Source organism: Microcebus murinus, chromosome 18, assembly GCF_040939455.1.
Source record: "Microcebus murinus isolate Inina chromosome 18, M.murinus_Inina_mat1.0, whole genome shotgun sequence".
In the NCBI taxonomy this organism is placed as follows: domain Eukaryota; kingdom Metazoa; phylum Chordata; class Mammalia; order Primates; family Cheirogaleidae; genus Microcebus; species Microcebus murinus.
This window is the reverse complement of record NC_134121.1, coordinates 45421413-45447745: the sequence shown is the minus strand read 5'-3', so window position 1 is coordinate 45447745 and position 26333 is coordinate 45421413. Positions and strand designations below refer to the sequence as shown.

Genomic DNA, 26333 nt, shown 5'->3' with positions numbered 1-26333 from the left:
TGGAACATAGGTATCTATGCATTATTGGAATCTCTTCATTCTTCCATGAGAAGTACTGGTATTTTGAAGTAGGATGAAATGTAAAAATGATAAGAATACAAAGCAAAAAGTATGTTTTATAAGAAATCTATTTTATTAAAGAAAAAGATAAAAGAGTTAATTAAAAAATTACTGCCAAAATTCAAAATAATGGGACTTAAGCATTTAGAAAAGAGAACAGGTTGGGCATGGTGGCTCACATCTGTAACCCCAGCACTTTGGGAGGCCAAGGCAGGAGGATGGCTTGATGCCAGAAGTTAAAGATCAGACCTTATCAGAGTTAAAGATCAGCCTCGGCAATAACGAGACCCCCATTTCTACAAAAAATAAGAAAATTAGCTGGGCGTGTCCCAGTTATTTGTTGGGGGGCAGCTGAGGCAGGAGGATTGCTTGAGCCCAGGAGTTGGAGGCTGCATTCAGCTACAACAGTGCAACTACACTGCAGCCTGGCTGACAGAGCAAGACCCTGTCTCAAAAACAGAGAACAAAATAATATTCTTTCTTATATAAATGTAGTTTACTAGTTTTGAATCTAATCTTTTACCAGGTACAGTGGCCCATGCCTGTAATCTCAGCACTTAGGAGGCTGAGGCAGGAGGATAGCTTGAGGCCAAGAGTTTGAGACCAGCCTGGGCAATATGGTGAGACCCCATCTCTACAAAAAATAAAAAAAATTAGGTAGGCACAGTTGTGTATGCATGTAGTCCTAGCTACTCGGGTGGCTAAGTTGGGAGGATTGATCCCAGAAGTTCAATGTTAGTGAGCTGTTATTGTGCCTGTGTATTCCAGGATGGGTTTACATACAGAGTGAGACCCTGTCTCTGAAAAAAAAAAAATCCAGTATTTCCATTTTCAATGTATCTTCCCAAACCTTTGAAATAGATAGCTCTCAAATGAGAAAATCCAGTGGGAGTTCAGAAGGAGGGAGCAAAGAATGTAGACCTTGAAGTAGAAGTTGGGGCCAGGTGGTAACATAACATGGTTGAAGCTGACTGAATGTGAGATAATAGGAAGTGGTATGAGATGTTCCATGTTTAGAGAGTAATAATTGCCACTCAGTACCTGCTGATTAAGATTGTAGCATCAGTGTTCCAGATCTTCTGAAATTTTAAAGGGAGCCAGAAATTCATATTTTTTCTGTGAAATTTTCTAATTGATAAATGTTGGCTTGAAGTTTAAAATAATGTAAAATAAACAAAACGTATACCAGGCTTGTATTTGACCCACAGGTTACCACTGTGCCCTCATTTTAAATTTGGCTTGGGTTTAAATTGTAGCTCTGCAACTATGCTCAATATACCCACATTTTGAAAAGTTTTGGAGGGTTTCAGGAATTAAATATCATGGCATATATGTTTTATATACCCACATCTTTCTCCTCTCCTCCCCTCCCCTCTCCCCTTTCCTCCCCTCCCCTCCCCTCCTCTCTTCTCCTCTCCCCTCCCCCCTCCCCTTCCCTCCCCCTCCCCTCTCCTCCCCTCCCCTCCTCTTCCCCTCTCCTCTCCTCCCCTCCCCCTCCCCTCTCCTCCCCTCCCCCTTCCTTCCCCTCCCCTCTCCCTTCCCCTCCCCCTCCCCTACCCTCCTCTCTCCCCTCCCCTCTCCCCTCCCCCTTCCCCTCCTGTCTCCTCTCCCCTCTCCTCTCCTCTCCTCTCTCCCCTCTCCTCCCCTCCCCTCTCCTCTCCTCTTTTTTTTGAGACAAAGTCTCCCTTTGTTGCCCAGGCTGCAGTGCAGTGGCTTCATCATAGGTCATTGCAACCTCAAACTCCTGGGCTGGGCTCAAGCAATTCTCCTACCTTGGCCTCACAAATAGCTAGGACTACAGTCCATGCCACCACACCCAGCTAATTTTTCTATTTTTTGTAGGGACAGTCTCACTCTTGCTCAGGCTGTTCTTGAACTACTGACTTCAAGCAATACTCCTTGGCCTTCAGAGTGCTAAGATTATAGGTGTGAGCCATGGCACCCGGCCTATACCTGTGTGTCTCTCTTACTTGTCTCCTCAGTATATAAAGACGGATATAATGCCACTTAAAAGATTGAGAAATTTAAGTGTTAATATCTGAGTTAAAACCACTAAGGATAAGAGCTATGATTACAGCCCAATTCTTCTGACCTCTCTTTCAGTGGTGTTTTCATTAGACTTAGGGTTCTCAGCAGAATCATTTTAGTGCTTGTTAAAAATGTAGATTCTGACCAGCACAACTAAGGGATCTAGGTTAGGGTTCAGGAAATTATATGTTAAATAAGCTCCTCCCTCCAAAATTAAAATGCAAATGGAATGGATGTGACTAGAAAACAATTGCTTTGGACCATATGAGTCAAATAGGCTTCTAAGCAAATCACCTTCATTATAGCAAGTAGGGTGGACAGTTGGTTCTTTTACTCATGCAAAATGTATCACCCTGGGTAGAGTGCAGTGGTGTCATCGTAGCTCACAGCAACCTGAAACTCTTAGACTCAAGCGATCCTCCTGCCTCAGCCTCCCAAGTAGCTGGGAGTACAGGTGTGCACCACAACACCCAGTTAATACTCCTATTTTCAGTAGAGAATGGGTCTCACTCTTGCACAGCCGATCTTGAACTCCTGAGCTCAAGCAGTCCTTCCGCCTCAGCCTCCCTGAGTGTTAGGATTACAGGCGTGAGCCACTGTGTCTGGCCCTAAATTAATTTCCTTAGATAACCTGAACTATATGTTTAATTTGGATAAAGTCTTGCTAAAATTGTTTCTTTAAATTCATTATTTTGGCATGTTTTAATATTTGTATAACATTGCTTTTCAAACTCAATAGTCTGCCAGGTGTGGTTGCTCACACCTGTAATCCTAGCACTTTGGGAGACCGAGACCAGAGGATCACTTGAGCTCAGGAGTTTGAGACCAGCCTCAGCAAGAGTGAGACCCCATCTCTACTAAAAATAGAAAGAAGTTAGCCAGATATGGTTGTGCACACCTGTAGTCCTAGCTACTCAGGACGCTGAGATAGGAGAATCGCTTGAGTCCAGGAGTTTGAGGTTGTGTGAGCTAGGCCACAGCACTCTAGCCTAGGCAACAGAGTGAGACTCTGTCTCAAAAAAAGAAAAAAAAATCAAACTCAGTAGTTGCTAATTTGCTTGATGGAATAATATATGGGAAGGACTTTGAGTAACACTTTGAATATCCATCCTAGGTAATAATTTTTTCCATCTGTAAATGGGGTTTCATTACCACCAAATTGTATGTAAAACATCTAGAATTTATCATAGCTTCTGTTTTAGAGTATCTTTGATTTTGAGGTATTTATTTTCAAAAACCCCAAATTTGGAAATAAAAAGAATACTAACTTTTTTTTAATTTTCTGAAGCCTTGAGGAGCATTCTAAAAAGCTTCTTTCATTTGTTATCTCTTTGATCCTATATACTGTCCTAAAAGTAGGATAATATTTTTATTTTGCAGGTAAGGCTGCTGAGACTCCGGCTCTAGTTGTCAAAATTTACACGGATGTTTAGATAATATCTCTTGTTGGAGAACTGAGATTTGTAGCCCAGCCTTTGTAGGGACCACGTAGAAAAATATAGAAGGAAATTAAAAATGAAATTGTCGGGAGGGTTATTATAGAAAGTTTAAATGAAACTGGAAAGTCTTTTAGGGTTATAGAATGATACTGGAATAGTAAAAAATTCTCAGTGTAGTTATGGAAAATGTAACCAGTAGTAAGATAATATAGTTCTTAAGAAGGCATTTGATTGTTGGATTCTTACAATACCATAGGATTGGCCACTGTCTACATAGTTCCCCCAAATATTTTTACTCAAATATTTTCTACTCTTCAAACTTCAGAATTGAAATGAACCACATAAACTGGTCTGTCTAACTCCTTTAGTTTGGGATCATGAAACTAACATAACAATATATCACATGCCCAATTAATAAGAGAACTATAATTCAGATCCCCTCAGTTCCATGTTGCTGCCCTTTAAAAGTGGCATTTTTGGATTCTTTAAGAGATGTGACATTCTTTTGGATTCTTTAATTAAGAAATGTCTATGTAGATTGGAGTAATTTGGTAATTTTTGATCCACCTACATGTGCATAGGAGTGTACTAATTAGTTTTCACTAGGGACTGTTTTTTAAAAAAGGGAAAATTGTTTTCAGAATTTTTTTTTTTTTTTTTTTTTTTTTTTGAGACAGAGTCTTGCTTTGTTGCCTAGGCTAGAGTGAGTGCCGTGGCGTCAGCCTAGCTCACAGCAACCTCAAACTCCTAGGCTCAAGCGATCCTTCTGTCTCAGCCTCCCAAGTAGCTGGGACTACAGGCATGAGCCACCATGCCCGGCTAATTTTTTCTATATATATTAGTTGGCCAATTAGTTTCTTTCTATTTATAGTAGAGACGGGGTCTCGCTCTTGCTCAGGCTGGTTTCGAACTCCCGACCTCGAGCGATTCGCCCGCCTCGGCCTCCCAGAGAGCTAGGATTACAGGCGTGAGCCACCGCGCCCGGCCAGTGTTTTCAGAATTTTGAATAAACTAGTTACCCTAAACTAATTTCCTGGAAAATCATTATTATGAGAGCTAACTTGAGATTTTCCATCACTGAAATTGGTTGAAGCAACTTTCCAATTCAGATTTTTATAAAAGTTTTTTGTCGACAGATACTGAGTTTAAGTTCTTTCTCAAGTATTTTTTATTAAACATTTGATGCGTGCTTCCCTTTGACTACTGGTGAGTGATGACAAAAAACAAATTGAACAAGCTTCTAATGAACAGTATTATTTTTTTATTTTTTTATTTTTTTGAGACAGAGTCTCACTTTGTTGCCCAAGCTAGAGTGAGTGCCGTGGCGTCAGCCTACCTCACAGCAACCTCAAACTCCTGGGCTCGAGTGATCCTTCTGCCTCAGCCTCCCAGGTAGCTGGGACTACAGGCATGCGCCACCATGCCCGGCTAATTTTTTATATATATATCAGTTGGCCAATTAATTTCTTTCTATTTATAGTAGAGACGGGGTCTCGCTCTTGCTCAGGCTGGTTTTGAACTCCTGACCTTGAGCAATCCGCCCGCCTCGGCCTCCCAAGAGCTAGGATTACAGGCGTGAGCCACAGCGCCCGGCCTAATGAACAGTATTATAAAACTCAAATATTCCGTTATAACAGCTTGGGTATTTTTTGAGATATGTAGACCTATATAATACAGTCCTGTGTCCTACTTGATAAAATAATTCTTCGATTAAAATCATCAGTATGTTGTGATGTTAAGCAGAAAGCACTATGATGACTAAATATTTACAGCTGAACAAGTTTCAGACCCACTCTGAGACAACAAATAGTTTTTAGTTAAAAGCTACTCTGTCCCATGTACTATGTTAGTTAGGTATTCAGGACACAAACATAAGTAAAACTCAGGACACAAAAGTATTAACACTTCAATTTTTTTCTACGCTAAGGACCTTTTATTGTTTTTTTTTCTTTCCCTTAAGACCCATGCTTTGGACTATTTTACCTCAAAAGTGTATTTATTGAATTGATTTTCCCATTTAAAAAATAAATTGATCTTAGTATAGTGGTTAGCATGAGACTAACCTTCAGCAAGTCAGTATAATTTTAACCAGAACAGTTGTATCTCAGAGAAAAGTGTGATTTCCTTTAGGTGATTTTAAAAAAAATTTAACACATTAACTGCCACACTAGAAACTGTTTTTTTCCCTTGGAGCCACGATGTGTTATTACAAAAATAGAATAAAAATTTCAAAAACAAAATCTTTTATAATTTAGTTAAAAAAAATAATTTTTTAAATTGTTTTCTGTGTGTGAATTACATGCAACTTGAAAAATAATTCATGTGGCTCCCAGCGTGGTTCCTGAGGTAAGGAGACATGAGTTACATATGCTTCCGGAGGCCCTGGGCTCAAAACTAGTGTGAGTTAAATACAGCTCACAGGGCAGTTAATGTGTTAAGTACCTCATGAATTCTCTTTATTGCATCTTCTAAGGGTTAGACAATCTCATGTCATCCCTGGATGCGATATCCTTTCCAGGCTTAACATTCTGATTCTGCAACACTTTCACTAAAGCCTTTTTGCCTCACCTTTGTCCCTATTTATTAATATATTTGGTTATATTTTCTTATATGATTAAAATTGAACTATTTTATCCTAGAAAGCCAGCTCTGATACTTTGGAAAGTATCAGATGGAGATTCCTTTAGGTCACAATGAAACTTCTGTGCCTTAGGAAACAACCGTTTTGAAAATCAAGTTAATCTGTTTGTTATATCCGTCATTAAACAGGCCGTGGCAAGAATATAGTTAGTTTTTGTAGTACTGGGTAATTTGAAGTCTGTTTCGAGCAGAAAGTCTTTCTTTTAACCTTAAAAACTTTGTAGAGAAATTAATGTGCTCGGTGTTTCCTGAGAGGTAGCATATATCTTACAGTTACTTAGAAAAATATCTGAATGATGCTGAAAATAATCATTGTTTTTAGGCCACGGAAGACTATCATTTTAAGGAGACATATGCAAAAGTAAAGCTTTGATTTGGAAATAGATGTACCATTTTTTATTCAGTGTTTCTGAAAGTTGTATGTGATCACTGATTTAATAAATGAAATTATATTTAAATGCACCAACGTGGCTTATTTTATTTAGAGTCTTATTTTGACTACTTTTGCAAATCAGAGAATAATCATCCATCTAATGCTTTATTCTTGAATTCACATATATATATTTCAGTTACTTAAAAGAAGAAATAATACAAACATCTTGATTACGTTAAAAAAAAAGAAAAAAAAAAGAAGAAATAAATAAATAGCTTTACAGATGTCGGCATAGGTTCTTGACATTTATCAGTTTGATCTTTTAGAAGTTGATTTTGTGACTTTTTGGTGGCTTTTATATTTACTTCTACTTTATTAAGGTCAGTCTTTAAAGATGACTTTAGACATTTTAAGCTTTTTGAACTGCTTATGCATTAGTTCCACAAATGTTCTTTCTTCCCTTCTCATGCCAGAAGTTAAGTTGGTAAGATTGTTTTGCCTAATTATAGGTAATTCATGGGGCATGGCACTGTTTTTTGATCACCACTATATGCCCAGTGCCTAGAACAGTGCCTACTATGTAGTAGGGACTCAGTAAATATTTGTTATAAATATTTGTGTTGAACAATTCTCTGTCAGGGGAAAGGAAGCAGGGATAAACTGTGTTCTTAGACAACAAGTATTCTTATATCTGTTAACAATCCATGTGTGTGTTAATCAGCTTAGAAGCTTCTTCTTTTGTTTCTTGAATGTGTCTGATTATTAGATTATGATTGTCCTTTAATATATTCTTTTCAGTTATTCTATTCCTAGAGTTTGTCTCTTTAAAAATAGCGTTTCTCCAAAAAAAAAAATTCTCTGTAGTTCAGTTTTTTGTAGATTGGTATATATCCTTAGGCATTTTAAAAATCAAAACTGATTCTTGTGAGATTGTTCTCCGTGACAGGGTAGCTATAGACAATCAATGGATTTTTATATTTGCCCTTATTCTCTCTTTAGTTATAAGTCATAATGCCTTCACATTTTAGCAAGACCTACATATATAAGCATTTAGGAACTTCTATTATTATAGAAGCAGAAGTACCCTTTAAAATACAGACAGACAGTAAAATTCCAGTTAGTGAAACATCATTTCAAGTTTTGATTTAGAAAATATGAGTATCAGGTTTTTTCATCAGATGAATACATCAGTGTTGGCACATTCTTGATTTGGCATGTGCTTTCTTTTTTTTTTTTTTTTTTCTTTTCTCCTTCTCCATTTGGCCAGAGTACAGTCATAGTGACTATAGATTTTGACACTGAGGGAGACAGTTTCTTTTAAGAAGGGTATTTAGTGTTCTGGTTGAAGCTCCTTTGGAGTGAAATAAACAGCAAAAAATTTCTCAGTATTTGAATAGATTTTAAATAATATTTGTCTGACTTTAAAAGAAACCAGTAAATATAGAACCTGGACTTAGTTCATTTTATTTTAAAAAGAAGTTGAGTTTTCTAGAGAATACATATTAACAGACGTTATGTTGCTACCTACCTTGCGAAAAGTCATCACTACAAATTGTTACTCGGGTATTTTAAGTGATGTTCTTTTTGATAGGATTTATCATTGATAGCAAATGAATATCTTGAGGGATTTTTTTTTTTTTTAAATGCTGCAGCCTCTTTCTGTATATACTGTTTGGTGTCTTTTCCCACCGGGATTTTTCCCTGGTCTGTATCCTCTTTAATAATATTATGAAAGTACTACTTGGCCTAGACAGTAATGTCACCTTCAGATCGCTTTGAAAGTCAGACTGTTTATTTTCTGTGAGTTAACTCTGAGTGGAGTAATTTTAAATATGACAGCTCTTTTGATGCCATTTTTTCTGGAGTTTCTCTGACACTGTCCTTCAAAGGTTGGCTTTGTTGTGTGCAGAAAGATCTTGGTGGGCCTGGGAAGTCTTCATTAACAGAAAGCAAGGTTCTGAGGAGAGCCACTTACGAGTTGTATTCATGTATAACAGAATTCAAATGTACAAATTCTTCGAGCACTAAAGATCTAAGGTTATTTTCTAGGCCTCTTAATTGTTTTATATATATTTAGAGAGGTCTTGAGGACACCCTCCTCCCCCAAGCTTCCTAGAGTTCTTTTGGTGAAACAAATGACTTGATCACTGTCCAGTTGATCTGATTGAGTCTTTGATGTGATTTCTTTTAAGGAAAAGTCCCACCTTGGGCCCTGAATACTGATTTACCAGAATGAATAGTTAAATGAGAGATTGGAAGCTAGAGCTAGTTCTCTCTCTTTAAACTGACACCCTACCCCCTGCATTATTGAAGAGGAGGTGGTTCATGTTCTCAAGTAGCAGTACAAAAATCTCACACCCTGGTCTGACCAGCATGAGAACAGCTGCTGCAGCACAAAATGTCCTTCCTCTGTCCCCAGCTGAAATTGGGGGAGGGACAAAGCCCAATTGTTACTTTACCCCGTCCTGTCTGCCTGCTAGAAGGCCTGTTTCCTACCCTGATGGTTTCTGCCTAACAAATGGTGTTTCTTTTTTACAGCATTATGATCCTGGACTTGTTGTGGTGATGGTAAACTTAGCAGTGGTAATTTTTTATTTTCAGACTGAATTACTCCTTTTGTCATCAGTGCACCAATATGTTAGGCTTACTTTCTCTGTTGTAGCCTTCATCCTTCTGCTTGGTCTTTTTCATTTTCCTTTCCTTTCCTTATGCAACTTGTCTGATCCTTGTTCATTAAAGGGTAATGTTAAGAAGGGATGTATCTGTTTGTGTTAGAAATGCCAACAAAATCAGTTAAAACATTAAATTCTAATACTGTCAAAAACTTGATTTCCCTACAATATAATGGGCACTAGCACTTGCTACTGCAATTTATAAATAAATTAAAACAAACTTTGACTGCCTTAGAAGGCAAAAGTACTAATGCAGAGTTTATAAACAGGGGTTTACAGAGGTAATGAATTTATACCAAAACTTTGATTCTTAACAAAATTAATTCTGACAGATCAAAAAAAGATACCAAAATAAAGTAAATTTCTATGACATTTCTTTTCAATTCTTTCATTGGACCATTTGTTTTTACCAGTAAATCCCTGATTGAGACGTTATGAAAGTGATATTGCACCTAGGAAGTCATTTTTATAACCTGTCTTTAATTTGGTCCTTTTGCTAAAGATTGCAGTCACTGCTTATTTATTATACCATTGGGCATAAGGTAGTGTTGCATTTTCATTTTGTTTTTCTGGCAGTCTTTATGGTATCTAAAAGAAGGCTATATTCTAGAAGCTTTCTTTTTCTTTCTTCCTTTCTTTTTTTTTTTTTTTTTCCCCTGGCATGGGATGTTTATTTACTAAAACAGTTTTTTGGGGGGTTTTTTTTTTGCTGATAATTATTATCTTCCTATTTATTGTTTAAAAACAATAATGGAATATTGGTGATAAGTAAAACTTCTGAATTTGTTTTTCATTACATCTTAAAGACAAAAAATTAATCCCACAAATAGAAAGCAACTGGATACAAGCAGTTGCTGATCATTTTGAAAATGATTTCTTTCTTCTTTTTTCTGCAGGACCAAAACCAGTCATGATCATGGCATTTATTTAAAAAAAAACTTTTTTATTTTTGGTAGCACCTCAGATTAGCCTGACAAAACTCAGTGTTTAGCCCAAAGGTATAATATATATGTGTGTATAACAACAACAAAAAACCAATTGTTTACACCAGCCTGAGTGAAATGATAAGGGAAGTAAACATTGTGTTTTTTCACTAAAGGTGTACAACGGATAAGGTAAGTCCTCTTTCCAGTGGGCTTACATCACAATAAAAAGCGCAAGTTGTGATGTAAAACAGCTGTGGTAGTAAAGTGCTTGTCTGCCCCATTTTGCTTTGTTTGGCTGGTTATGAGTGGATTAAATATACATTTATTTTTAAAATCTCCAGCATAGATCGATTAGTTTAAAGTCAATTTTCTTCGCAACTAGTCCTTTTCACAGCTTACCGATTACTGCAACTAGTGTTAAATCCACACTAGGACATGGGACTTCAGAGCACCAGTTTAAAAGTAAAACTATTCTTTGTCCCTAAGGACATTTTTCTTTAAACTTTTCACAGTCCCATTTAATTGTACAGCGTCTCTTAAAAACAAACAAAACAATTTAGCGTACTGCATCATGTTTGAATATGTGCTTTTTCTATTTAAGCATGTCAGTTGAGATATTTATTACCAGTTTTAAAAGTGTGTGTGGGAGGATATCAGTGGACAGAGTGAAGTGATTCTTGATGGAAAGTTATTCAGGGATCTTTTTAAAAAGTAACTTTTAAAGTTTAAAATTTTGAACCTCCTGGTGCCATTGCTTAGAATTGCTTTTTGCATTACTTATTAATTTAATTTTACCATAGTAATCAAGAACTATCCCAAATGGAAGGTCAATCAAGGTGGCTAGATGGGTTTAAAGTAGGAAAGAAGGGTTTGGGTGTAAGCTGTGAGAATGGCTTGTGTTTGGTTCACTGTAGCTTTCTGGTCTCTGCACTCCAAGGCAAGATCTCTAACCACCCAAACCCAATGTGTAAAGTGAGTTGTTGGCTTGACTTGGCATCTTACCTTGATTATGTGTTCCTGTTACAGGGAGAACAGATCCTATTCCAATCGTTGTCAAGTATGATGTTATGGGCATGGGCCGCATGGAAATGGAGGTAAATTGATCTCATTAACTCATGAGTTTTATGGGGCATTTAAAATTGATATTAATTCCAAATTCAGATGCCAGTGCAATAATGCATTTATCAAATGATATGTAGTTTTAATATTTTTCTTTGAGCAGCTAAAAAATATATTTTACATTCTCATTTTGTGCTACTTTTGAGGCATATAGGATGTAAACAATGCCCTCGTTTCAACTGGGACACAAAGAAGTGGTTTGCCCAGGGTTATACAGCAAGGCAAGATCAGACTTAGACCCAGGCCCTAGTGCTTGTTTTGGTAGCCACTGTTGCTCAACTCTTAAAATATTTGCTGTGGTAGAAGCCTTGCCCTGGTACAGTTGTGTACAGCTGTCATCAGTGATACTTGCTTTTCATTGCTTAAAATATTTTCTCTTTACTTTTAATTCTTTGGTAGTGAACAATGAAGTGAGAGGGCTGTTACCCATAGATGTGCGTATTAGGAACTACCAGCATAAAAGGATTAATGAACTATTTTGCATGCTGTTTTCTCTGTGGGATGGCAATAAAGCAAGCTGTAGCTGAGCAAAATAGAAAGGTTTTTTTGTTTTCAAACAATACTGTGATTGTATAAATAACTTTATCATAGCTAATGTTGGGGTACTTTAGGAATTAATACTAATTGTATCTATTTTTTGTCAAGCTTGATTATGCTGAAGATGCTACTGAACGTCGCCGTGTCCTGGAAGTGGAAAAAGAAGACACGGAAGAGCTGAGACAAAAGTACAAGGTACTTAAATGAAACCATTCTTGTGTGGGGAGTGCTCACACTGAAGAAGAGAGACTCATTTTTGGTGCAGAGCATCTCCATTCATGACAGCGTTTGTTTCACATTTGGTGGTGATTAGTAGTAGATCTCAGGTTTCTGTTATATTCTTATTTATTGCTTCTGTAAAAACTGCAGAGAAAATAAAACCTACCTCATAAGTCTGTTGAGAAGATTACATTAGTGTGTTTGAAAAAAACAATGCCTGGTATACAGTAGGTAGTCAAGTAGTAGTAGTAGTAAAAATTATTAGTTAAGAGTGCTTTGAGAGCTTGCTAGCAATTAATAAGGCTTTTCTTTTTTTTTTAATTTTATTTTTATTTATTTATTTTTCAGCATATTATGAGGGTACATATGTTAAGGTTATGTATATTGCCCTTGCCTCCCCTACTCCCTCAAGTCAGAGCTTCAAGCGTGCCCATCTCCCAGTTGGTACCCATTGCACTCATTATGTATGTATATACCCATCCCCTCCCCCACCACCTGCCTGACACAGGATAAATGTTATTCTTGTATGTCCACTTAGGTGTTGATCAGTTAATACCAGTTTGCTGGTGATCTTTTTTTTTTTTTTTTTTTTAATGGATGAAGTATTTTAAGAATGACAAATTGAGGCCGGGCGCGGTGGCTCACGCCTGTAATCCTAGCTCTCTGGGAGGCCGAGGCGGGCGGATTGCTCGAGGTCAAGAGTTCGAAACCAGCCTGAGCAAGAGCGAGACCCCGTCTCTACTATAAATAGAAAGAAATTAATTGGCCAACTAATATATACAAAAAATTAGCCGGGCATGGTGGCACATGCCTGTAGTCCCAGCTACTTGGGAGGCTGAGGCAGGCGGATCCCTTGAGCCCAGTAGTTTGAGGTTGCTGTGAGCTAGGCTGACGCCACGGCACTCACTCTAGCCTGGGCAACAAAGCGAGACTCTGTCTCAAAAAAAAAAAAGAATGACAAATTGAGACCTTTTTTTGGTTCATTGTTAATTAAACTCAGTTCTAAAGCAGAGATTCATCTTGTCCTATGCAAGTATCAGGTTGAATTTGCTCTTTTAGTATTTTCCTTTCTAAAGAGGCTAGTTATTGAAAACTGCAGTTTAGAACATGTTGTAAGTTAGCTTTCAAAAAGGCTGCCAAGGAACATGCCTTTCAAGGTGTTATAGTGTGCCTAATCTCTACCATAAAATAGGTAAATTTGAAAATAAGAAATAGGCATGATTAAGATTATCATATAGAAACTGATTTTGGTCACAATACTTAAGGTGGGAAAAGAGAAAAAGGATTTATTTTTTAAAATCTGTTCTACCATAAAAAGGAGAAGAGAAGGTATAGTCTGTCTATTGGGTGAGTTACCCAGAGATCTATAGGGATTTTATGAAGTCTTACAACTGATTTGAACTTCCTGTGGATTTAGTCTAGGTACCTTGAATTTCCTAAATTGGTGAGAAAAAGGGAAAGGAGTGGTACACCAACCTGGGCAATAAGAATCAGTTGTCAGTCTTGGAAATCAAGGATTTGTTGTTTCCTTTTGTTTCTAAGATATATATAAAATTGAGTATATAGTAAATTAACTAGCTAAAGACTTGAAGGTGTTTGTTTCTGTTTTGAATTTTTAGTGCTTGTCTGGATCATTTTTAAGTGATTATAGACTCTGTGAAGGAAGTATAAATCTAGAGTTGATTGTACCTGTTTTAAGATTCTAAATGAATGTGCATGAAGAAAAAGGCATTTTCTCTACCTCTTTGTTATACCTACTCCAAGCAGTAATGGAAAGAAATTTTAGGAAATAGCAGCTGTGGGAGGTAATTTTTTTCTTTAATACAGTTAGTAGTTAAATGCCCTTCTCCTTCCTCCTCCACATTATATGTGGTAAGTATCTGAGCCTCCTTGTATTTTTGGGGAACTTTTTTTCCTGCCTTTAAATACTGAATTTGAAAAATATATTTAATGTGGTATCTTTAGTTATTCAGAGTCTCATCCAAACACAATTATTTTATTGCTTAATTCAGTCTGTGGTTGCTAAACATGACAGCATTACTTGCCATTCATTCATTGGATCTCAAGAGTTTATTTTAGGCCAGGTGCGGTGGCTCACGCCTGTAATCCTAGCACTCTAGGAGGCCGAGGCGGGCGGATTGCTCGAGGTCAGGAGTTCGAAACCAGCCTGAGCAAGAGTGAGACCCCCTCTCTACTATAAATAGAAAGAAATTGGCCAACTAATACATATAGAAAAAATTAGCCAGGCATGGTGGCGCATGCCTGTAGTCCCAGCTACTTGGGAGGCTGAAGCAGGAGGATTGCTTGAGCCCAGGAGTTTGAGGTTGCTGTGAGCTAGGCTGATGCCACTGCACTCTAGCCCAGGCAACAGAGTGAGACTCTGTCTCAAAAACAAAACAAAACAAAAAACGTGTAAGAGTGGGCAAGATAGGAAGGACTTAATAGGCCAAAATCGAATGAGATAATTTGAACAGTAAGATCATTTTTTCACTAAGAGCATGGCATTTTCCAAACCCAACAAACTCGAGCTTTTAGTTGTCAAGTCCTTCGTGGGGGTTGTTGTAGAAAAAAGACTAGAGCTTTGTCCATGTAGAGAACATAATAGGCACTCCTTATAAAGGTGGGACCTCAAAGGGCTATGGTCTTATTTTAAGGGTATACCACAAGTTAACTTGCCTCACCTCCCATTTTCCTGCAGAAGGACTAGTAAGAAAATAATATCATTTATAAGCAGAAAAGTGTTCACAGAGCAGCTTTTGTCTGTCTGAGACTTTATTACCACAAAGTGGTCCTCACTTTGGATCTGAGATCCATTTTCACTGGATAGTTCAGAAAACCTCAAATTGCAATTTTAGTTTAAAGTGATCCCAGACTGGTAATTTTCCCAGGTGCTTATTAGAAACAAATGGAATTGTAAAAGGGAAGTTAAGAAACATGGAATATAGAATGAAAAGTTCTAATATAAAGAGTGACATTCTAAAAGAAAGAGAAAGAACGAGGCAGAAATAGTATTTGAAGAGATAATGGCTAGGATTTTTTAGCACTTACAAAAGATACCAAATTAGAAATGTAAGAATCCCAAACCAGATAAATAAAATCCAGGATGGGCGTGGTGGGGCGGGAGGATTGCTTGTGCCTAGGAGTTCAAGGCCAGCCTGGGTAACATAGTGAGATCCAGTCTCTACAAAAAAATTTAAAAAATTGGCCAGGTAGGGTGGCATGTGCTTGTAGTCCTAGCTCCTTGGGAGGCTGAGTCAGGAGGATCACTTGAGCCCAGGAGTTGGAGGTTACAGTGAGCTATGACCTCACCACCACACACCAGCCTCCCAGTGCAACAGAGCCAAGACCCTGTCTCATAAAAAAAAAAAATCCAAATGTAGACACATCCTTTCGAAACTTTAGGACACTAAAGTAAAGTTGCAGAGATCTTAAAAGTGGTCTAGTGAAAAAATGATTTTCTCTAAAGGAATAACAAACTGATTACTTCTCAAAGCTGCCCTCTCAGAAACCAGAAGATACTGGAATGATGTAGGCAGAGAAAGTTTCTGCCAACCTAGAAGTATATGCCAACTGAAATCATATACCAAAAGAATGAGAGTGAAATAAAAGTATTTTTAGATAAACAAAATCTGTGAGAATCCACTAGATTTGGTGAGACCTTCACTAAAAAGAATGATAAAAGGATGTACTTCAGAAGGAAAGTGATCCCAGGAAGAAGGTTTGAGATATAAGAATGAATGGTGAATACAGAAAATGGTAAGTAATCAGGTAAATGTAAAATAAGTGTTATATAAGAAATCAGTCTTATGGGGTTAAAAGAAACCAAGAATTAAAATTCATGAAAGCAATAATATGAGTTTGGAAGTGAGTAAATGAAGTAAGGTCCTTGTGTTCTAAGGTCTTTATTATCTCTGGGAGGAAAATAAGGGAATTAGGATTATCTGAAAGAAGAAATGAGAGAAAAGGAAATTTATTAAACTTAGGATACTTAAAAGCATAAAATAAGGTGGTAGATAGTAACCAAACATAACAGTAATTACATTAAATGTGAATAGACTAACTCACTAGTTCTCAAACTTGTGTGTACAGTACAGTCACCTGGAGATGTTTAAAAATCATGAAGCCTAGAGTGTACCCTGGACCGATTAAGTTACAATCTCCAGGGGTGGGACACAAGCATTACTATTTTTTCAAATTTCCCAGGTGATTCCCATATGCAGACACGTTTGGAAACCATTTCACTAAATAAATCCTCCAGTAAAGAGAGCAAAGATTGTTAAACTGAATTAAAAAAAAAAAAAAATCCAACTCTGTGCTGTTTATCAGAGATGTACCTAAAATGTAAGTTTACAGACAGGCTGAAAATATAAGGGTTGGAAGATACATACCAGGCAAATCTAAACAAAGTTGGTTGTAGTTATTGTCAGATAAAATAGACATTAAAGTATATAGTTTATTGCTAGAGTTCACTTCATCACTAAGATAAACACTATTAAATTTGTATACACTTAATAGCATTGCCTCAAAATATATAAATCAAAAACTGACAGAACTGTAAGGAGAAATGTTGTATCCACCATCATGATATTAGGAGATTGTAGCATACCTCTCTCAGTAATTGATGGAAAAAGCAGAGAAAAAAAGTTAGCAAGGATATTTATAAGATTTGAACAACACAAGTAGCAAATTTTACCTAGTGGTTATATAGAACTATGTACCCAATTACTTTGAAAATAAGAAATTTTAAACATGTGGAACATTTATTTAAACAAAATTTTATTTGGTTATATCTGGGGTCATAAACCACGTATCAGCAAATTTCAAAGAAATGAAATCAAGTTATCAAGCTGTAAAACAATCAATTTTAAAAATGTAATAAGAAAAACCTTGTATTTGGAAACAGGCCAGGCCCGGTGGCTCACGCCTATAATCCTAGCGCTCTGGGAGGCCAACGAGGACAGAACGCTCAAGGTCAGGAGTTTGAAGCCAGCCTCAGCAAGAGCGAGACTCCCTCTCTACTAAAAACAGAAAGTAATTAATTGGCCAACTAAAAATATATATAGAAAAAATTAGCCAGGCATGGTGATGCATGCCTGTAGTCCCAGCTACTCGGGAGGCTGAAGCAGGAAGATCGCTTGAGCCCAGGAGTTTGAGGTTGCTGTGAGCTAGGCTGACGCCATGGCACTCTAGCCAAGGCAACAGAGTGAGACTCTGTCTCAAAAAAAAGAAAAAGGGTGCGGTGGCTCACGCCTGTAATCCTAGCACTCTGGGAGACCGAGGCGGGCAGATTGCTCAAGGTCAGGAGTTCAAAACCAGCCTGAGCGAGACCCAGTCTCTACCATAAAAATAGAAAGAAATCAATTGGCCAACTAATATATATAATATAAAAAAATCAGCTGGGCATGGTGGCTCGTGCCTGTAGTCCCAGCTACTCGGGAGGCTGAGGCAGGAGGATCGCCTGAGCCCAGGAGTTTGAGGTTGCTGTGAGCTAGGCTGACGCCACGGCACTCACTCTAGCCTGGGCAAGAAAGCGAGACTCTGTCTCAAAAAAAAAAAAAAAAAAAAAAAAAAAAAAAAAAAAAGAAAGAAAGAAAGAAAGAAAGAAAGAAAGAAAGAAAGAAAGAAAGAAAGAAAGAAAGAAAGAAAGAAAGAAAGAAAGAAAGAAAGAAAGAAAGAAAGAAAGAAAGAAAGAAGAAAGAAAGAAAGACCTTGTATTTGGAAATTAAGAGACATTTTTACATAATCCATCAGTCAAAGAAATCACAGTGGTTTGGAAAGAATTTTAGACTGAAAGATGAAAATACTAGATGTAGGGTAAGCTAAAGCAGAATGATAATTGATAGCAAATATACATCCTTAAATGCTTATATTAATTAGAAAAAAAGAAAGGTTGGATATAAATGAAGTAAACATTCCTTTCACAAAGTTAGAAACAGAGTAGCAAAATAAACACAAAGAATGTAAAAAGAAAGAATAAAGAACAAAAGTGAATGAAACAGAAAACAAATTACAAAGCTAAAAGTTCTTTGACACACTGGTGATATTAAAGGGGGAAACATAGAAAACCAATTTCAATAACAAAAAAGACATAATTACAGATGTAGTGAGCAATCAAAGATTAAATAAAAATATTATGAATAACTTTATGCCATTAAATGCAAAAATTAAAGTGGATAAATTCCTAAAAAAAACTTGCTAAAATAGATTCAAGAGGAAATAGAAAAGCTGAATAATTCTATAACTATTAGATAAATTGAATCTGTAGTTTAAAAAAAAAATTTCTATAAATCCCAAATAATAGAACTAGTGAGTTCTATCAAATTTCACAGAATAAATAATTTTAATTTTAACCAACAATTTCTAATCTTCCGGAGAATTGAAAACGAAAAACTGGCTCATTTAATGAGAGACTAGTATAACCTTGATGCTAAAACCTGAGAAGGACAGTACAGAGAATAATTATATGTCACTGTCATTCCTAACACAGTTGCAGATCTTAAAACACTAACAAAATCTATCAAGATATGACCAAGTTAACCCACAAATGCAAGATTGATTTAGTGATAGAAATCAATTTATATAACCAACCACATTAAGAGATTAAAGGGAAAAATTTTATATGATGGTCTTAATAGATGTCCCCAAAAAAGCATTTTATTAAATTCCCCTAGCCAGCGGATTTGCCACGTTTGTAGTTTTTAAATCTAGTCTTCTAAACTCTCTTTTCCCTAGGGTCTTCTCTTCTCTCCTCTCCTCTCCCTCTCCTCTCCCTCTCCCTCTCCCTCTCCCTCTCCCTCTCCCTCTCCCTCTCCCTCTCCCTCTCCCTCTCCCTCTCCCTCTCCCTCTCCCTCTCCCTCTCCCTCTCCCTCTCCCTCTCCCTCTCCCTCTCCTCTCTTCCTTTCTTTTTTTTTTTTTTTTTTTTTTCCCCTTTAGAGACAAGGTCTTACTATGTTGCCCAGGCTGTCTTGAACTCCTAGCCTCAAGGAATCCTTCCACCTCAGCCTCCCAAAGTGCTGGGATTATAGGCATGAACCACCATGCCTGGCTCCCCAGTATCTTAATTGGAGCATTTAATCTAAGTATAGTTAATGTCATTTCTGACATATTTAGATTTAAATCTGTCATCTTGCCTTCTCTTTTTGTTCTTTTTCCCCCTGCTTCTTTTTCTCTTTATTTTTACTTTTTTTGTTGTTGGATTGATTGTTTTTATCATACTCTTACTGTTATTTTAGTAGTTTCCCTAGAAATTGCAATGTATATACTAACTTACCAGATTTTACTTTACCTTTCCCATGGGCAATATAACATCTTGGAATATTTTTTAACCACCTTCTGTCATATACTAATAATAGGTTGATTAAAAAACTGGTAATTGGGCCAGACAAGGAGGCTAAGACCTGTAATCCTAGCACTCTAGGAGGCTGAGGCAGGAAGATTGCTTGAGGTCCAGAGTTTGAGACCAGCCTGAGCAAGAGCAAAACCCCATATCTACTAAAAATAGAAAAATTAGCTGGGTGTGGTGGTATGTACCTATAGTCCCAGCTACTGGGGAGGCTGAGGTAAGAGGATCGTTTGAGCCCAGGAGTTTGGGGTTGCAATGAGCTATGATTACACCACTGTACCCTACCTGGGGCAACAGAGCAAGACTCTGTCTAAAAACAAACAAACAAAACAAAACAATACCCGGTAATTGATTAGACGTGAAAGATATAAAGGAAATAAAGATGAAAGAACAGATTGTCTAGATGGGATGAGTTTCATTTGGGGTATCTTAAATATGTGGTGCCTGATGTATAGCCAGTGAAGATAGCCATCAAAATATTCAACTCTGGAATGTGGGGTTGTCTCAGCAAGAGATATAGGTTTGAGAGAGATCGGCATATGGATATCTAATGTCACAGGAAATGAATTAAATCACCTAGCAAGAAGAAAAATACAGTATCAAAGGTGAAGAATTGGTTCAGTTGCTTATTATCAGAAGACTAGAAACAGAAGATAGAATGAGTAAATTTGAAGACAAGTTAATGGAAATTATCCAAACTGAAATTGAAAGAAAAAATAAAAAAGTCAAAAAACTGGAAATAATAACACAGGTTGAGCATCCTTATCCAAAATGCTTGGGACCAGAAGTGTTCTGGATTTCAGAGTTTGGAATATTTGCATCATACTTATCAGTTCAATATCTTAATCCAAAATGTCCAGAATCTGAACTGCTCCAATAAGTATTTTCTTTGAACATCATGTCAGTGCTCAAAAAAGTCTTGGATTTTGGAGCATTTTAGATTTTTAATTTTCATATTAGGAATGCACAACCTTTTCAGATTAGTACTTGTCTGACATATCTTTTCCCATTCTGTATCTCTCATCTTTCCAATTCATCATGTTTTGGGGGTATATCTCTTTTAATCAACATGTAGTTGGACTTTGTTTTTCTGACAGTTTTTTAGTACATTTATATTTCTTATGATTACTCATAAATGTGTTCTACCAACTTTTTACTTTCTACTTTCCTGAACTGTGTGTCTTTATGGTCTCATCTTACCTTTATAAAATTGAAGTTTTCTTATTCTTTCCTCCTTTACTACCTCTGATCTTCTAATGATTACTCTTGAAATTTTAATATAAGTTATGCTTAATTTAACAAAGTCTACAGTTAATTCTATCCCAACCAGTAGGATTCTAGAACACTTTCAGCTTCAAACAACCTCTCCTATTATATTTGCTATATTAGCTACCATTTTGCTTTTATCCCTTTTTCGTCCTGCAAACTAGAAGTTATAGTTTTGTTACTGTTATATTATTATTAACAACCTATATATTTATTAATTTCATTGTTTATCATTTACTTTTAGTATTTCAGACCTTTTTCTGGAATCAGTTTTCCTCTTCCCTAAAGTACATCCTTAAAACAGTGACTTTCAAGTCCATAGTAAGAAACACGTTTAATATTGCAACCACATACACTTACCTGAAACAAAAGTTTTGCAAAACAATATTTACCCTTATTATGTGCAATAAACTATTTTTCTGTTCTTGTTTTTTCTCTTTTTTTATGCCTATTACAATCTATGAAATTGATACCATGACCTACTAGTGGGTCACAATCTACGGTTTCAAAAATACTGCTTTAGAAGATTTTTAAAATATGTATTTATTTTTTAGAAACAGGGTCTCACTCTGCTACCCAGGCTTGCATGCAGTGGTACAATCATAGCTTACTGCAGTTTGGAACTCTTGGGCTCAAGTGATCATCCTGCCTTAGCCTCTCCAGTGGCTGGAACTATGAATACCACCCCTAGCTTACTTTTTTTCCTTTTTTTTAGACAGAGTCTCACTCTGTTGCCACAGGTAGAGTGCAGTGGGGTATCACAGCTCATAGCAACCTCAAACTCCTGGGCTCAAGCATTTCTCCCAAGTCACTGGGATTACAGGCGTGAAACACCATGTCCAGCAGAAATTTCTTTTTTATGAATCTGTGTAGTCAACTTTGTTATCTGAAATGCCTTCGTTTCATCAATTCTGAAAAGTATTTTCATTTGGTATGTAAGTAAAAATATTTTCTTTTAGCACACTGTAGATATTATTCCACTATAGTTTCTGTTGTTGCTTTTGAATCTGCTGCTAGTCTGATTGTAGGTGATATTTTTTTTTCTGGGTAGTTTTATGATTTTGTTAACTTTGGTCCCTTGTATTTCACCAGAGTGTGTTTAGATAGGTATTTTGTTTTATTTAGCTTGCTTGGTATACTTTGTACATCCTGTGTCTGTGGAATCTTGTCTTTCATTGGTTTGGAAAAACCTCAACCTTTATATCTTCAAATATTTTACTTTCATCTATGCTTCATTCTCTGTTTCTGGGGTTTCAGTTGTATATGTATTATTCTGTTCTCCATGACTCTTAACCTCATTTTCATTATTATCTGTTTCCTTGTCTCTGTGCTACAATTTCAGTAATTTATTTATTTATTCTTTTGAGACAGAGTCTCACTCTCTTCCCTGGGCTAGAGTACCATGGCGTCAGCCTAGCTCACAGTAACCTCAAGTTCCTGGGCTCAAGCAATTCTTCTGCCTCAGCCTCCCAAGTAGCTAGGACTACAGGCATGTGCCACCGTGTTCAGCTAATTTTTTCTATATATTTTTAGTTGGCCAATTAATTTCGTTTTTTATTTCTAGTAGAGACGAGGTCTCACTCTTGCTCAGGCCGGCTTCGAGCTCCTGACCTTGAGCAATCCTCCTGCCTCCGCCTCTCAGAATACTAGGATTACAGGCGTGAGCCACTGCATCTAGCCAAGTAATTTATTTTAATCTGTCTTCTAGTTTACATCTGTTTTTGAAAAAAAATTGAGATATAATTTACATACCATAAAATTCACCCTTTTAACATCTACAATTCAGTGGTTTTTGGTATATTCCACAAGATTATGCAACTATTCCTATGATCTGATTCCAGAACATTTTTATCACCTTATTACATCTCTTTTGAGCTGTATCTAATCTGTTTTAGGGGTTTTTATTTGGGTGAGGGGTTATTTTCTACAATTATGTGGTTTTGTTTGTTTTGTTTTTATGGAACGCTTCACGAATTTGCATGTCATCCTTGCGCAGGGGCCATGCTAATCTTCTCTGTATCGTTCCAATTTTAGTATATGTGCTGCCGAAGCAAGCACTACAATTATGTTTTTAAGTTGAAAAAGTCTCAATTCTTTCTATAGTTTGCCTCATTTTTTATAGTGTTTTATGCTTGCTCATTGTTGTAATTCTACTTTAAACAATTTATATTTGCTTTATATTCTGTAACAGACTATATCTGAGATCTTAGGGGCCTAAATTTGTTGCTTATTTCTTCCGACTCTCAGAAGATAAATCTTATGATAGATTTATTTCCTATGTGTATGGTGGTGATACTTAATTGTAATTACTAGTTAAACTTAATCTAGGAAAATTTTTAGGGACAAAATTGAAGATGCTTTCTGAGAAGATTTTTGGTTCCCTCTGCCAAGACACAGAGCTCCTAGGATCTCTTCAGCCCACTTCCTTCCGTGTTCTTTTGTTTAATGACAGATCTCAGGTTTAGCTCTCCACCTTGCTCAAAGCCTAAGCCCCAGTTTCACCCATATGTCTGAAGGAGAGCACTTTCTCTTTGGAGCTCTGATTTCAGTTTCAGACCTAGATCATAGCTGAGTTTTTTTTGTTTTATTGTTGTTTTTTTGAGACAGAGTCTTACTCTGTTGCCCTGGCTAGAGTGCTGTGGTATCAGCCTAGTTCACAGCAACCTCAAACTCCTGGGCTTAAGCAATCCTGTCTTAGCCTCCCGAGTAGCTGGAACTACAGGCATATGCCACCATGCCCGGCTAATTTTTTCTATATATTTTTTAGTTGTCCAGGTAATTTCTTTCTATTTTTAGTAGAGACACGGGGTCTCTCTCTTGCTCAGGAGCTGGTCTTGAACTCCTGAGCACAAACGATCCTCCCACCTTGGCCTCCCGGAGTGCTGGGATTACAGGCGTGAGCCATTAGGCCTGGCCCATAGCTGAGGTTTGGTTTTGTTTTTTTCTCTTCTCCTCGCCTGTTGCCCCTCTTGGGGATTTTCTTACTTTCTGTGGTTCTGGCAATACAATAAAAATTATTTTATTGAATGTGGTTGGTTTTTAGCCAAAGGTAGGAAATGGGGATGCCAGAGTATCTAGTCTACCATATTGCCAAAAGTGAAGGAAAATTAAACTCTTCTAAACATTTATTTACTTGAAGCCAACTGTTAGTATAGCCATACACATATTACTCCACCAGATTGTCATTTGTGTTTCATCTAGCTTTGGTTGGTACCACTAAATTTTATGAAAAGCTCTTGTTTCTCTTCTCAGGTAGACTTTTTTTTTTTTTAAATAACATTCACTTAAAATTCTACTAAGTTCATTTTTTTGTTTGTTTGTATTTTGTGATTCTTACAGGATTATGTTGACAAAGAGAAGGCAATTGCCAAAGCCTTAGAAGACCTCAGAGCCAACTTTTACTGTGAACTCTGTGATAAGCAATATCAGAAACATCAGGAATTTGACAACCATATCAACTCCTATGATCATGCACACAAGCAGGTGAGGAATAGTTACTTCCTAACAAAGAAAAAGATACTTTATTGTTAAGTGTTGAATTTTATGAGCATACCCAAAAAACTTGGCGTCTCTGGTTTTTGTGTCTGCCAATCTTTATCCGAGATCATATGACATACTTGATTTTTTTTCCAGTGGCAGAAATCTTGATAATAGACGCCTCCTATCTTTTCCCCCACTGTTTAACACATTAACTGCCATGTGAGTTGTATTTAACTGAAGCTAGTTTTGAGCCTGGGGCCTCATGAAGCAAAACCTGGGCAAACCCCTGCAGTTGGTTCATGAAAATCTTACTTGTTGATGTTCTTATTGTTAGTTAATATTGACAATTTAATTCTAAAAACGTGGATTAAATGAATAGAAGTCAAGAAATTTCTTTTTTCTATTTGTGCTTACCTTTAAATTACACTGAAGCCTGATGAGTCAAGGAAAACACTTTACCCTTATGAACTATTTTTCAAGTTTTCACATTACTTTTTACATTACTAATTTTCAAGTTTTTATATCTTTTTATCAAAAAAACACAGAAAACAATAAAAAATAACAAAGTTTTCATTAAATTAGAAAGGATCGTTTTGTTTCCAAAGTTTATATTCTGTTTTCATAATAAACACCATGGCCCCAAGGAAAAAATTTTGTTTTCTACTGTGGCAGTCAATGTGTTAAAGTAGAATGAAGAATTGTGTTTTATAAATCTTGTATAATGTTTTTGATTTTGAGTGATTCCTAAACTTTAATTTGGTAATTCAGCTGAGAATCATTGGGAGCTTTATTTCCATTTCTTCCCTTTTCTGAACATGTTAGAACTTTTGAAGAGGTATCCTATCCCAGACTGTGGCCTTTTTCAACTTCTATTTGGAAGAGTTCATGTTTATTGGCTACTATTTCCTATCAGGAAGTCATTTTGTTATTTAGTATACCTTGGAAGGTAGATAAATCTTGAGAAAGAAAATAAAATCAGATGCTGTCTTGACTTCAACATAAAACTCTCATGCTGCATGTTGAAGAGCTGAGAAATGAATTATATTTTCTTTATAGTCTTTTTTTTTTTCTATTGTTTTAGAGAAGAAATTTGTACCTAACTAGTTACTGGTATTTGAAAAATGGCAGTAATTCCCCTGGGAGATTTTAGTAGGGGGAAATGAATCATTTGGTCTATAGGACAGTTGTGGCTTATTAAAGAATTTCAAGCCATTCGATCTTGGGTGACTTTAACATTATTTGCTAGGTCTTGGGGAGGGTATAATAATTGTATTTGTTAAACTTGGAAAATTTATGAGCGTTGCTGGAATGATATTTCTTAAGCTGGACCTATTGAACGAAGATTTTATTTTTTACCCTTCATCTTCCAACCAACCTAAGATTTCAGTGCACAGGTAAAAGGCAATCTTTGACCAAGTTTTGCTCATACTAGAATAGGTAGGTAGAGTTTATAGGCTAGTTGTGGTATTACACTTTTTTGCAACAATCTCTTCTGTATTTAACCACACCTAACCAATTAAGATTCTTCCACTGTGATAGCATTGTATTCAAGACAACATTTCGACTTATTACATACTTTTGGATATTGTTTTAATATATTTATTATAAGCTCTGCCTGATTCAAAGAAGAGAAATTTAGAGATCATATATATGGACAAGATATATTGATTGTTACTCTTTCAAAGAATCATCGTTGGCCGGACGCAGTGGCTCATGCTTGTAATCCTAGCACTCTGGGAGGCCGAGGCAGGAGGATTGCTTGAGGTCAGGAGTTCGAAACCAGCCTGAGCAAGAGCGAGACCCCGTCTCTACTATAAATAGAAAGAAATTAATTGGCCAACTAATATATATAGAAAAATTAGCCGGGCATGGTGGCGCATACCTGTAGTCCCAGCTACTCAAGAGGCTGAGGCAGGAGGATTCCTTGAGCCCAGGAGTGTGAGGTTGCTGTGAGCTAGGCTGATGCCACAGCACTCTAGCCTGGGCAACAGAGTGAGACTCTGTCTTAAAAAAAAAAAAAACAAGAAGTGTCTGTGATATATTAAAAGACCCCAGAAGATACTTTAGTCACAAAAAGAACATTTAGAAAGGACTTTCGAGTAAAGTCTCAACTAGAAGAAAAGTATACTAGGAAAAGTAAACCAGAATAATGGGCCAGGCGAGGTGAATCATACATTTCTAAAAATAAAAAAATTTGTTTAATTAACTGAGTGCAGTGTCGTGTACCTTTGT

At 36.7% G+C, this 26333-nt stretch overlaps 1 protein-coding gene and 1 non-coding gene across 10 annotated transcripts in view; one reads left to right on the top strand and one right to left on the bottom strand.

Annotated features, from left to right (window-relative positions):
* Positions 1 to 26333, top strand: part of GPATCH8 (G-patch domain containing 8) — a 96369-nt gene that overhangs the window by 44808 nt on the left and 25228 nt on the right. For 4 of the 9 annotated variants that reach the window (XM_012786737.2, XM_012786736.2, XM_012786732.2 and 1 more), the window contains 3 exons: positions 11165 to 11232; positions 11903 to 11989; positions 23961 to 24104. The exons of 1 other annotated variant lie outside the window; for it this stretch is intronic. In XM_012786737.2, coding sequence (XP_012642191.2) covers positions 11206 to 11232; positions 11903 to 11989; positions 23961 to 24104 — 258 coding nt within the window. In that variant the 5' untranslated portion in view covers positions 11165 to 11205. Of the gene's footprint in view, positions 1 to 9078; positions 9124 to 11164; positions 11233 to 11902; positions 11990 to 23960; positions 24105 to 26333 lie in introns of all 9 variants that reach the window. 4 more of the 9 variants (XM_075994615.1, XM_012786733.2, XM_012786735.2 and 1 more) reach the window with 2 other exon arrangements.
* On the bottom strand, positions 22573 to 22679 carry LOC142862245 (U6 spliceosomal RNA). Its single transcript, XR_012913321.1, has one exon. It is a non-coding gene; the product is annotated as a U6 spliceosomal RNA (small nuclear RNA).